Source organism: Pristis pectinata, chromosome X, assembly GCF_009764475.1.
Source record: "Pristis pectinata isolate sPriPec2 chromosome X, sPriPec2.1.pri, whole genome shotgun sequence".
Lineage (NCBI taxonomy): Eukaryota > Metazoa > Chordata > Chondrichthyes > Rhinopristiformes > Pristidae > Pristis > Pristis pectinata.
Window position 1 is genome coordinate 3,547,523 of NC_067450.1, and position 13,246 is coordinate 3,560,768.

General features: G+C 41.4%; 2 protein-coding genes across 3 annotated transcripts in view; one reads left to right on the forward strand and one right to left on the reverse strand.

The window, feature by feature from the left end:
- Positions 1-6,556, forward strand: part of LOC127566975 (zinc finger CCCH domain-containing protein 10-like) — an 83,333-nt gene extending 76,777 nt beyond the window's left edge. The window contains exon 2 of the transcript XR_007955820.1: positions 6,044-6,556. The gene's annotated coding sequence lies outside the window, so the exon portion shown is untranslated. The remainder of the gene's footprint in view (positions 1-6,043) is intronic.
- A 331-nt stretch (positions 6,557-6,887) lies between these two features.
- Positions 6,888-13,246, reverse strand: part of LOC127567006 (uncharacterized) — a 35,586-nt gene continuing 29,227 nt past the window's right edge. For both annotated transcript variants that reach the window (XM_052009614.1, XM_052009613.1), the window contains exons 11-14: positions 11,501-11,650; positions 10,479-10,932; positions 9,036-9,235; positions 6,888-8,531 (exon numbers count right to left, since the gene is read on the reverse strand). In XM_052009614.1, coding sequence (XP_051865574.1) covers positions 8,430-8,531; positions 9,036-9,235; positions 10,479-10,932; positions 11,501-11,650 — 906 coding nt within the window. In that variant the 3' untranslated portion in view covers positions 6,888-8,429. The remainder of the gene's footprint in view (positions 8,532-9,035; positions 9,236-10,478; positions 10,933-11,500; positions 11,651-13,246) is intronic.

Here is a 13,246-nt window from a genome sequence, read left to right on the forward strand (position 1 = left end):
GGCCACAGGAGCCCAACGTTTTTGAGCTTTGGTTCAGTGATGGAGAAGTCAGGATTTGATGAGGGATGGAGCTGTCCTTTCCAACTGCCCATGAGGTGTGGCTGTAACATAAGGCTGTGTCTTTACTGATGTCTGTGTTGTCAGATGGGCTGACTGTCATCATGGATCTGTGACCCTCAACATCAGTACCTGAAATGCAAGGCCACCATTATGGACAATGAAATTGGCTATCACTTTCAGGTCTGCTGTGCTGGCTGGGCTTTGGAGTTGCAGCATGAATAAGTCAGCAGAACGCCACCCCTTCATCCACACAGCGTTTATCCCCCCTTTTGCAAACAGAACAAAAGAGAAAGCAAAGAAAGCTCACGTCACTAACTGCTGACACATCCACTCGTGCCTGAATCTGCCTTGTTTACACAGCTCTACATTCTGGAACCTCTCTCTTTGCCTAACGTCCACTGCATTTTTATTTTTTTCCCCATCTAGTTTGCTGACAGCAAGTTAAAAAAAAAAGCAAACAATTGATAAGCTGTGTGTTCAAACAGATTCTAACAAAAGAAAGGATTTTGAGGGAATGTTTTCCAAACTGCACCATGTGCCACTTGTCAATTTACGTTAAAATCAACATTTTGTCAATTAAGCTGATGCTTTTACACCACTCAGTGTCCTTTGAGAATCCCTTTGCTGTACAGAATTACTGCCAGACTCACTGTTACCAGTGAGACATAATTTCATAGGCTGTCACTGTGAAACACACCTGGCACGTAGGCTTCACTTTATTCCACATCTCGCACCAATTCAAAGCTGTAAATGAACACTGCCTCAAGACTGAGGAGTCAGTGACAGTTAGACAGGTAGCCTGAGGCAGCTGCAGGAGGGAGTCCAACACTAATTCCCCCCACTCACCCCCCCTAAGTCGAATGTACTGACACATGAACCACGCCTGTGTTGGTGAAATGTTAGGGGTTGCCGAACAGCCAAACCAGTCAGTATGGTGGGGAGAAAACTGGGAGGGAAATATAACCGATAACATGGAGAAGCACGGGGTGGAGGGGAGGGGTGATGAAGCGGTGAGCAAGTGGAGGAAAATTGCTTTGTTCTCAGGCGCTCGCTTGCATTTTCAATATTATGCTTGTTCTTCAGATAATTCCTCATGAATATGTTTATTTGAGGATGGTTTCCACAGAAAGCCTGCTCCCTCTCTCTTTGCTTTCAGTTCAATTATTATTGGATTAACATTTGTTTCTGTCATGAACCACTTATCAGAGACAGGAAGAGCAGGATGGAGCAGCGCGTGTTCCAGACACACGACGACACTGCTCCACGGTTCCTCAACAACCAACATTTTCTCACTTCCTAAGTGACTTCAGAAATTACTTAAATCCAAGCACATTTCACGGCCTTGAGGCTGAAGTCAGCCTCTGTGAGCTGTGCAGTGTGTTCTTCATTCATACAGCCCGTAGTTCCCTGCATGGATATGCACTTAATAGCAAAGAGAAGGTTGGGTCTTGTGTCGGAGCTCTTCACAAGCTGCATGATCTTGTTCTGGACACCCAAAGTCTCCACTCTTTCAATATACTAACTGAGATATCCAGGAAAATTCCATCGCAATCCTTATGCTTACCTTGGTTTGCAGGACTGCTCCAGGTCTTGGGATCAGCATAACCAAGGATCCCAGTCTGGAAGTTGTACTGCAGGCCAAAGCAGCTCTTACTGTTGTACACCGCGGGGAAGGTTCTCGTCAAAACACGAGCTCCTGCTCGCTGTGCAAGAGCTGGAATCACTTTACAACTGCAATGCCAAAGGTGCATGGATAGCAGTGTAGAAGTTGGAGCTTCAAGGGGGAAGAGGCAATCTGGGACTGGTGCTTTTGAGCTTCAGAAGGATGTTTATGGAAAATCGCAGAACAAATATGGCAATAAAAACAGATGAACACTGGAAACCTGCAGCAGGTCAGGCAGCATCTATGGAAAGAGACAGAGTTAACGTTTCATCGTCAACTGTTTCTCTCTCCACAAACACTGCCTGGCCTGCTGAATATTCTCAGCATTCTATGTTTTTATTATTAAACCCCATCAAGCCTCAATTGGCAAATCTGCTCAATATCCCAGCATCATCCTGGATTGCAAAGATAATCCCAGCTTCTCTTCTCTAGTGCAAACACTCTTAAATCCTTTTCATTTCCTCCATCCTTTCCTTAGGATCTCTGTCACCTTGACCATCCAATCAGCTACCTCTTCCTTCCTTCAGCCACCAGGCCAAACTTCAATCCTTCCCCCCACCCCCAGCCCTGACCCTGATCTGGTTTCTTGCCCTCCATCCCTTACAGCTCACTCTGGCCACAAATCCCATCTCTTGCTTCCTTGATACTAAACTGCTGACTGCCAAACCTCTTGCTGCTCAACCAACTCTTGACCCTTTTGCCCTTGCAAACTACCCCTCCTTCTCCAACCAACCTTTCCTCTCTGTCATTCTTGAATGGGCTGTTGTCTCCTAAACCTGTTCCCATCTTTCCTGGAACATTCTCAGGTTTCAACCCATGCAATAATACAAAAATGGCTATTTTCAATGTTACAAATGGTTCTTTATGTGAATGTGACAACCAAGACCTGGGACAGCCAAGATGGTGCCGGAGTGTGGCGACTCGTTGCAAGCTGCTCTCTACAGATCTACTCATTACCCTTACTATAATCGTTCTACAATAGTAAACATTTCTGTGTCGTTCTTCCCAATCTATTTGTAGTCCTTTTGGTGCCCACGCCATCCTCCTTCAATATCTCCGTTGTCATACAGCTGTGTGGGTCTCCATTCACCTGGTTCTATCTTTATCTATTCAGCCACAGCCTGGAAATGATCTGCAATGGCTTCTCTTTCCACAGCCACAAACATTATCACTGTATCCCCCCCACAGCTGTTCTTGGTCTCCCTCCCATTTCCCATCCATGTGGTAACGTCATCATCCAAAAACACAGCATCAGCTTCCACCTGCTTTAAGAACGTCACTATCATCCTGGTATCCAAGAAAAGCAAGGTAACAGGCCTCAATGACTATCGACCAATAGCTCTGACATCCACCATCATGAAGTGCTTCGAGAGGCTGGTCATGGCACGCATCAACTCCAGCCTCCCAGACAACCTCAACCCACTGCAATTCACCTACCATCGAAACAGGTCTATGGCGGACTCCACCTCCCTGCCCCTACACTCATCTCTGGAACATCTGAACGGTAAGGGCACCTATGTTAGACTATCGGTTATTGACCACAGCTCCACCTTCAATACTATAATTCCAAGCAAACTCGTCACCAAATTCCGAGACCTGGGACTCAACACCTCCCTTTGCAACTGGATCCTTGACCTCTTGACCAACAGACTGCAATCAGTGAGGATAGGCAGCGATACCTCTGGCACGATTATTCTCAACACTGGTGCCCCACAAGGCTGCATCCTCAGCCCTCTACTCTACTCCCTACACACTCATGACTGCGTGGCCAGATTCTGCTCTAACTCCACCTACAAGTTTGCAGATGATACCACCATAGTGGGCCGTGTCTTGAGTACAGGAAGGAGATAGAGAGCTCAGTGACATGGTGTCATGACAACAACCTTTTCCTCAATGTCAGCAAAAGACTTCATTGACTTCAGGAAGGGGGGGTGAGGGGCGATGCACATGCTCCTTTCTACAGCAACGGTGCTGAGGTTGAGAGGGTTGAGAGCTTCAAGTTCCTAGGAATGAACATCACCAATAGCCTGTCCTGGTCCAACCACGTAGATGCCACAGCCAAGAAAGCTCACCAGCACCTCTACTTCCTCAAGAGGCTAAAGATATTTGGCATGTCTCCGTTAACCTCACCAATTTTTATCGATGCACCACAGAAAGCATCCTATCTAGATGCACCACAGCTTGGTATGGCAACTGCTCTGCCTGTGACTGCAAGAAACTGCAGAGAGTTGTGGACACAGTTCAGCACATCATGGAAACCAGCCTCCTCTCCATGGACTCTGTCTACACTTCTCGCTACCTCGGTAAAGCAGCCAACATAATCAAAGACCCCACCCACCCCGGACATTCTCTCTTCTCTCCTCTCCCATCGGGCAGAAGATACAAAAGCCTGAAAGCACGTACCCCCAGGCTCAAGGACAGCTTCTATCCTGCCGTTGTAAGACTATTGAATGGCTCCCTAGTTATTCTGATTCTGTTATTGTTTTCCCTTGTACTACCTCGATGCACTGTGTAATGAATTGATCTGTATGAAAGGTATACAAGATGAGTTTTTCACTGTACCTCAGTATATGTGACATTAACAAACCAATTCAATTCAAACATGTAGAATGGCATCCAGCTCTACCTCACTAGCGCCTCACTAAACCTGCCTCTGTCTATCAATTATATCTGTGATGCTTGGTTTGTCTCACATCCAGAACAGGATGAGCAGAAGCTCCCTCCAATTAAACATTCAGAAGACCAAGGCCACTGTCTTTGGTCCCCATCACAAAGTCAACCCCACTGTTATAATCCCTGGTGGATTATAAATCTCTAATCTACAACATAAAGTACAAGTTATTCTGCAGTAAATCGCTCCAGCACCAGAGTCATGGGAGGAGTAGATACTGGGACACCTTTTAAATGTTTTGACTATTCTTAAAAGTGAATTATTGCAATGTTAACCATTTTTTAACCATTCTTATCTCCCCAAGTGACTATTGAAAGCAGTTTCGGTTTGATAGTTAATTTGAATAATATTTGTGCCAGTTATAACAATTCTTTAACATTGTAAAACTTATTAGTTCCAGGTTATTGAAAACACCTAATTTATTTAAGAAGACATGATCAGGTTAGAGGCCAGAGTAAAAAAGTTGCAAATAGCACCACCTCCTGGCAACCAATATCTTGTTTCATTTCAAAATATGTTAGCATTGTAATTATTGTAGACCATTCTTGGGTAAAATGAGTCACGTGGCTAACTAGATACAAAACTGTAACAGCCATCAACAAGATAGTTTATAATTATAAATCATGTGGCATCAATGTACTGAATTTCTATTAAAAATTGGTGCATTTGGGAGGGGAAAGAATTGGTTGGAGATTGAATGAAATCTTAATGTGTGCTGCACAGGGGGAGAAGGAATGTTAACTTTCGACTGATGGTTGCTAATCCTCACTCTTAAAGTACAATATCACTCTAAAGAAGGATCTTCAATCAGTTATAACCCTTAACCCTAATCAGTTATAAATAGCCAGGGGCACCAATTGTTTGAAATTCGTATGTTCTTGCTGCTACTCTGAAATAGTCTTACTGCTTTTACCAGAGGCTTAAAATTACTGCACAAGCAACCTGCACAAAAATTTATCGTAAAATGCAGGGGTACAGAGTCAGGAGTCATGATTTCATGGTGTTTACATGCAGAAACATACATATCTTATGCCTGTGCTCAACACCAGCCATACATCTATAAAGTGTTATAGAATGGAACTCCACCTTTCAGTATAATAACAAGGGCCCTTAATTGAACAAATTGAATTAAGTAGCACCCTTAAATCCAAGATCCTCAATGGCCCAGCTTGAATCCAACCAACCACCCAAGTCTTTGCAGCTGAACAGTAGCTGGACCACCTTATTGGCCTGAGTTATTCCTCAGCAAGGGAGGGCAGAATTCCACCAGTGTTGCTGCTCCACTATTGCTGTCCACCGGTATTCTTTCACTCGAGCCAAGTTTGGTTGAGAGTATAGCTGGGTTTGGCTCTAAACTAAATTTACCAGTGTTTATTGTCATGATTCCCATTTCAACAATCATTTGGGTGAATGATTACACAAAAGTCACCAGCTTCTGGAGAGGTTAGGGGAAGAAAAAAAATCATTCCCACCCCCCTCCCCCATTTGAGTGGGTCTGATATCAATATCTTGAGTAGAATTTACTAGTTGCTGTTGATTTTGTTTTAGTGTCAGAAGACTTAAGTCATACATTGATGCTTTTGCTGTGCTGTTGTGTTCCTGCTTTATATTAAAGTTTTTTTTCTTTGTTACCTTCTATTTTAATGCAGGGAATGCCCAATGTTTCAACAAGGTGGAATGCTGTGTAAGTGGTTACTGAGGCATACGAGAGTGATTGCTTCTTCATTTTCATTCCCAATCTGCATTTTCAGGAAAAAAGCTTACCGTTGCCTTTGGGGCGATTTCATTGCAACCTTGGTTCAGAGTCAGGAAAGTCACGAGTTCAAGTCCCACTCCAGGAGCCCAAATATCCACACTGGCAGCTACAGGGCAGCTCTTCTATAATTTATCTTTATGTTTTTCTTGTGAACGTTGTGTACCTGATGCTATGTGCCTGTGATGCTGCTGTAAGTTTTTAATTGCACCTGTGCACACATGGACTTGTGTATGCGACAATACACGACTTTGGAGCTCCACATTCATTGAGATGTTGCCCTTTGGACAAGATGTTACTATTCCCTCCTAGGTTGATACAATAAACTTTTACGAAACCCTTCAGGCCCAAGGGATCCTATTCTTTAGTCCTAGGTTGACCTCACCTTGTATCTCATCAACACTGTCAAAATGAGAAACACCACAATTTAACGTTATGGCAATGCATCATTAAAAACTACTAAGCTGATGTAGAGTCTTCCTTAATTGTGAGTAGTTCCAATCTCCAGGCAGGCAGCATTGTCCCTCTCCAGCTATGAGAGTGAGAATAGAAGGGAAAACATGCACTGACCACCTCAACTGTTGGTACTGCGGTTGAGGTTGGTTAAGTCAGGAAAAAGCAGGGATCAAATCTGGAGCTAGTTAGGACACAAAGCCAGACACTGATGATTGGTACAGGTACAAGAATGCAAATTAGTTTTAATTTTTCTTTGTTAAATGAATCCATTTTCAAAACAGACATCTGCAATAAAGCTTTATTTGCATAGTACATACATATACAAAAAATGTACAAGACATACAAAAATGCTTGAGACAAGTGTAACAAAGGCAGCCATTTTGACTTTAAAGATGAATTGACAAACTGCAGATACATTGCCATGTTCAGTTATTTACAGCAAGTTATATTGGCTTTAATAGAAGATCTGAATTTTTCAATTAAAAATAAAACCTTCCTCCAGGAAAGTCAGGCTTCTGTGTAGATACCTCTAAGGTACAGATTAAAGTCAAAAGCAGAAGACGAGATTGGAATGGTTCAGAAAGCATTTAAAACTCAAAATAGTTAAGTGAAAATTCGTTTATTTTGAAACTGCTCAAGTTACAAGACAAAAGAAGACAAACTTAAATTGTGCTCAAAGGAACATCAAGGGATGAAGTCAGGATCTAAGCATCTTGTGGTTATAAAATGCATGCACTAGTTTTATTGACATTCAGGGTACGAAGCCAATGGCTTATCAGTAACTAGTTCACAGGAATTCTGTCAGAAGTATTAAAACTCAACTGTGGCACAAGAGTGCTTTGATGCTTCACTCAAATGGGCAGTTTAAGATGATATCACTAGAATAATATCAAGCTGTATTTACATTATTAAGTATGATGCTGAGTAAGTTTTCAGACGTCAGATAGGTGCTGTATTTTTAAACTTGCAAACATATTTTGGTGGTGGCACTATAGATAAAAATATTACAAATGAACTCTGGCTACCTTCACTGTTGAACACTCCTTGATGAATCTGAATCAAATGTGTCAGTGGATTTTGGGAACTCTTCTTTTAAGCAGGTTACTTTACATTTGGCTAACAATTCAGCTTAAACGGATAGTTAGGAAAAAGGTTGTCCTTGTACTAAAGGAGCAGTCACATGATCCAACATATGCTTTGCAGTCTTCAGTTTAAAAAGGCATTACTTTCCCTTAACTTTGTGGCAGTAGTCAAGCTCCTGCCATCAGTTTACAGGGAAATTTCAATTAACTGATGTAATTCAAGATTGTGAAACTGCAGGAGCCCTGTGATATTAAAACTGGCAGCTCCAAAAAGATTGTAGTCACATGTATCACCATGTCCTGTTTGTATCAGAGACTACAGAAAACAATACTCCACAAGTTATTAACGCAGTGGTTACAGTGTGTTAGTGTATTGTAGTGTACATTGAAACTTAAACAATGTGTTTCATCACTGTGGAAATTGTCTACAACAGTAGGCAAGTGTTATGTCACCAGGATGCTTGTGCGAGTCAGGCAGTTTATAGAATTGAATCAATCACAAAGTGCTTGCTTCTACGAATGAGACAGCGTATGTAGACAAAGATTTGTGTAAACAAAGCATGGCTTTTGTGCTTTAGTAAGGAACCACCATGGACAACGAAAATAGCTGTCCAACTGACAATGTACCCATAGCTTGAAGGGCACACAACTTCATTTTACTGCAGCTAAACTTGTTTCCCCACCAGAATTAGAGGCAGTGACAGACAGTGAAAAAGAATACACCAAACTTCATAAATGCATCACCTACAGGGGAGGACTTTCTTGCTCCTCCTGAACAGACAGCAGAAATTGCTGGAGAGACTTCTGGCTGGTTATGCAAGGAGGTAGCTCGATTGGGACAAAGTGCTGTGGAGCAGAAATATAAATAATTACAACCTAAGATTTCAGAAGCTTCTAGGATCAGTTTTAGGGCTGCAAACTAATTTGTAAAGTTACAAATTGAAAGAATGGAAACCAGCTGCTTCCTACAGTTACACTTTCATTACATCAGTATTCAATGAGTAATGGAAAGTTTTGCAAGGTTCCCCAAATTTTAAAGATGAAATGCAATTAAAGAAGTGGGAACATGTTTACTTTATTCATTTTGGCCTCAGCCAATTTGAAGATTAACATGGAGTCTTACTTTTGAATCTCTTCCCTGCGAGAACTTCGTGAAAGCCGTGCATCACTTCATCTTTTACATGTATTTAGGTCGATTTGTAATGTTGTTGGGAGTTTACTCATGCAGGTCATAAATCTAGATCTGGCATGTTGTAAATCACAGCTGCCACAATAAAATGACCCATTTCTTTCCTTACACTAGATGCTGGGGCAATATCCTGGAATTTCTTTGTTGCCAGCATTACTCACCATAACTTCTTGCTGCTGAAGTATTTTGGCCACAGGGTTGGTGCAGCTTCTTTCCTTCCTCCCATCAGGAGGCAGAATAACATGAGCAAAGCAGCAAGAAACTTCTTCATCCAAAAGAGTTTCCTGAAAACGCTTCCGGCATCCAGGACGAGTCTCACCAAACCTCCGTTTCATGCCAGCCAAGTACAGGCTACCTCTGCCTGAAGGTCAGAATAGACAGGTTTTAAAATTCACAGTGCAGCTCCAATGTACTCTACTGGAGTCTTTTGGCAAATATGTACCCGTGTAGGACAGGTTTTTACTTTTTCCTAAGAGTTTCCCAACCCAACCCACAACTTGCCTTTTTATACTCTCCAAGGGTGGGGTGGGAAACCATTTCTAAATTGCATTCAGACTTCACAATTCACAAGTAAGGGATTGATTAATGATCAGGTTTGCTCAATCGTCTGGGTTGAAATACTACTCCAGGACTCAATCTAGACCAACACTGGAGTGCATTTTAGTTATTCATGAGATCACTTTGAGCCAAATGGCCACTGTGGTTATGTATACACCAGCCTCTGCATTTCAAAAGTAATGCATTTTCAGACAGTGGCAAGATGTACAATAAAATGCTATACAAATGCCAGACCTTTCTTTTCAAGGAGGAGGTTGCTTTTGTACATGGTATATATTCTTAATAATTCCAGTCATCCACAGGGATTTTCACTTTTCCTTTTACTCCTGCTGTGCTGAGAATGAATATCCCTAATTTTTGCTGGATGCCTTCAGTTCAGTAACCAAACAAGGATTCAAATCACATGAAAAAGTGCTGTGCATCTTACTTCAAAATAGATATTGTAAATCCTAGCAAAATGATGGATTTTACAGAGTGATTTATTTCAATACCATGTAGAACTCCAAGTCACTTTGCAATTCTAATCGTTATTCATACAGAATTGAAACATTCTCACTAGCTTTATAACCAACTAATAAATAAAAAAGATGGAGTTTTAACAGCACAAGCCATTTCATTTAAATTCTAATTTTAAAAGGATATGGAAGGCAGGTGTAGAAAAAGGGGAATAGATCTAATTACTGAAGGCACACAAGGCCATAAATAAGGGAGCTGCCATCCATCTTAATGCCATAGCAATTCTCATCCTCCCAATACATCAGGATATTACTTCAGACATCATACTTCTAAAGTGTCACAATATAAACAGACAAAGATAGGCAGCTAGTGTATGTTGACCTGGAGCCATACAGGCATGTGCCAATCTGAAAACTTTACCAATGGAAATTAACCTCATCTCTATTAACAATAATTAAGAATCTGTGGTTTTACAAAGGGCCAGGCCAGGTTAAACATAGGTGCACTTTTTGAGAAGATTCCACTTTAATAGTACTGTAAAACTGTTCTTTCACTCTGACTTTCTGCATCTTAACATACAAATAGCTCACCTGTGTTGCCACTACAAAAGGGAGATTGGAATTTCAGCCCCTGGGCAGTTGGGAGCAAGCGTGCAGAGCTGCAGCTAACAGGTGTAGGCAATGTGTCCAACACATTCAAAGGGAGTTCAGTGGAAGGAAGCAAGATCTCAGACTGGTGCTTGATGGTACAAAGCTCATTTGCAGCTCCAGAAACACTGTTAATCTTTTTTGAGCAGTCCACCGGTGTAGGTGTTTGATTGGAAGTCGGTTCTGTACAGTCAGAAGGCAGAACACATCCTTCAGCTTCCTGCTGTTTCAATGCAGTGGCAATTGGACTGCTTTTCAAGATGACACCAGCCCGGTTGGGACATCCTTCTGACAGGATGGCTACACTTGCATCACAGCTGCTTTCTGTAAGTGTCTCTTCAATCACCTTCACCTCCTGAATCTCTCTCTGAAGAAGTTGAGTGAGGAGTTCAATTTTCTTTAAAAGCAAAAAAAATCATAACAGTAAGGGCTTGGAGAAAGTAGAACAAAAAAAAAGTGACACAGAATCTTGTGCCCCTACTCTGGAAACACATCACTTAAAGATGCACACACACAGTGAACAGTTAACCATCCCACTGTGAGAAGTGAAGATTAGAATCAGCAGCAAAGAATTGAGCAGCTCTTCCACCTGTCCTTTTTGCCAGAGAACGGTCGACAGGAGAGGAAGCTCAGTACAAGAAATGGAAAAAAACAATAAAAGGGGAAAAAACAAAATCACTCCTACGCAATACTTCAAGTTAAGCTAATGTATGCAATGGTAATACAAATTAGGCTAATTGGCTGTTTTCATTAGTTCAAAGCTCTTTTTTTTAAAAAGAAAGAGCAAGAATGTGGGAGGAGAAAAAGGTCTGAGTTTTACCTCAAATTTCCCACTACTCCCACTTTTCTGTGGGAAAAAGCAAGAAAGTTAACAAGCGATGCAAGGTCAACAAATGACAACATTCCTGGAAGCAATATTTTTAAAATCAGGTTTAAATTACATCATTAAATACTGGTTCTTGTACCTTTAACTTTTCCAGCTTTAGGTCCCGAAGTGCTGGACTCTCCTGAGACTTTGGTCCTTCTGATTCTTGCTTCAGGCTTGGTGTCTCTGGTGCCTTCTCCACTTCATTTGGATCTTCTGGATCACTAAAAAGACGAAGTACTACCTGATCCTAAAATAGAGAGAGTGTCAAATCCATTATACTGTGCAAAATCTCATCACAATTCTTTAAAAACATGAGGCTCAGCCTATTGAAAAATAGGTAAGCAACACATCTACGATTTCAAGAACAGTTTGAACAGTGAGAATTTAGTGTAATATTTAACCACATCATTCAACAGCTTTACACTGAAGGGGGAAAACTTACAATGGTGCCTTACAGAGAGGGAGAAAAAAAATGAATGGATTCCAAGCCACAATGCAAGTGTTAGGACAGGTAACGGACAGATTGGTCAAAAGAATTTTCTTTAAAAAAAACATCTCTTTCACATGGCAACTCTCTTCTCACACCTTGAGGTAAATTATAATATGGTACATGGTTCAATTGAAATCTAAGTATCCTTCACCTACCATTGGATCCTTTACCTTGTCTGAGGCACTACTGTTACTAGCCTTGCCCTTAACAGGGCGAACATCTGACCATTTCACATATTTGTAACTTGCAACTTGTAAGAATGAAATGGAGCTAGGTTAACAAAAGATTTTGTATTACATTTTGAATGCCTGTGAATGAAAGAGTAACCAGAAATTCAAGATCTCAAATTCTCAACACATTCTTACAGAAGGAATTATACATTTTTAAAGAATCTATTGGTGTATTAACAGAAATAGGAACACATTGAACTTATCATTTTGAACTTTTCTTTCAATAAAATTGTATTGAATTACACTTGAAATCTAATATAACAAATATTAATTTAACTAAAAAGTGAAAGATTCTGTCCTCATTTTAAATTAACACAAATGTCAAAACATGTTAAATAAAGTACAGTAAACTCCATTAATATGGCACACCTGGGACTCATGATGCCAGACCAGCAGATCTTCTAGACTATTGGATGTTACTCTATTAATACTTTAATAGACAAATTCACTTTTTTAAAAAAAAATTTAAAAAAGACATTACAAGTAACATTTCAGTGAACCCAGCAAGAGGAAGAGTGGCCAACAGAACCAGGGGAGTTAAAGCAGAGAGGTAATGTTGCAGCTATATAAGACCCTGGTCAGACCCCAGATTACTGTACTCAGTTCTGGTCACCTCACTACAGGAAGGATGTGGAAGCCATAGAAAGAGTGCAGAAGAGATTTACAAGGATGTCGCCTGGATTGGGGAGCATGCCTTATAAAACAGGTTGAGTGAACTCGGCCTTTTCTCTTTGGAGTGATGGAGGATGAGGGGTGACCTGATAGAAGTGCACAAGATAAGAGGCATTGATCATGTGGATAGTCGGAGGCTTTTTCCCCCCCAAGGCTGAAATGGTTGCCACAAGAGGACACAGGTTTATGGTGCTGGGGAGTGGGTACAGAGGAGATGTCAGGGGTAGGTTTTTTTTTAAAACTCAGAGTGGTGAGTGTGTGGAATGGGCTGCTGGCAACGGTGGTGGAGGCGCATACGATAGGGTCTTTTAAGAGACTGTTGGATAGGTACATGGAGCTGAGAAAAATAGAGGGTTATGGGTAAGCCGAGTAACTTCTAAAGGTAGGGACATGTTCGGCACAACTTTGTGGGCTGAAGGGCCTGTATTGTGCTGCAGGTTTTCTATGTCTG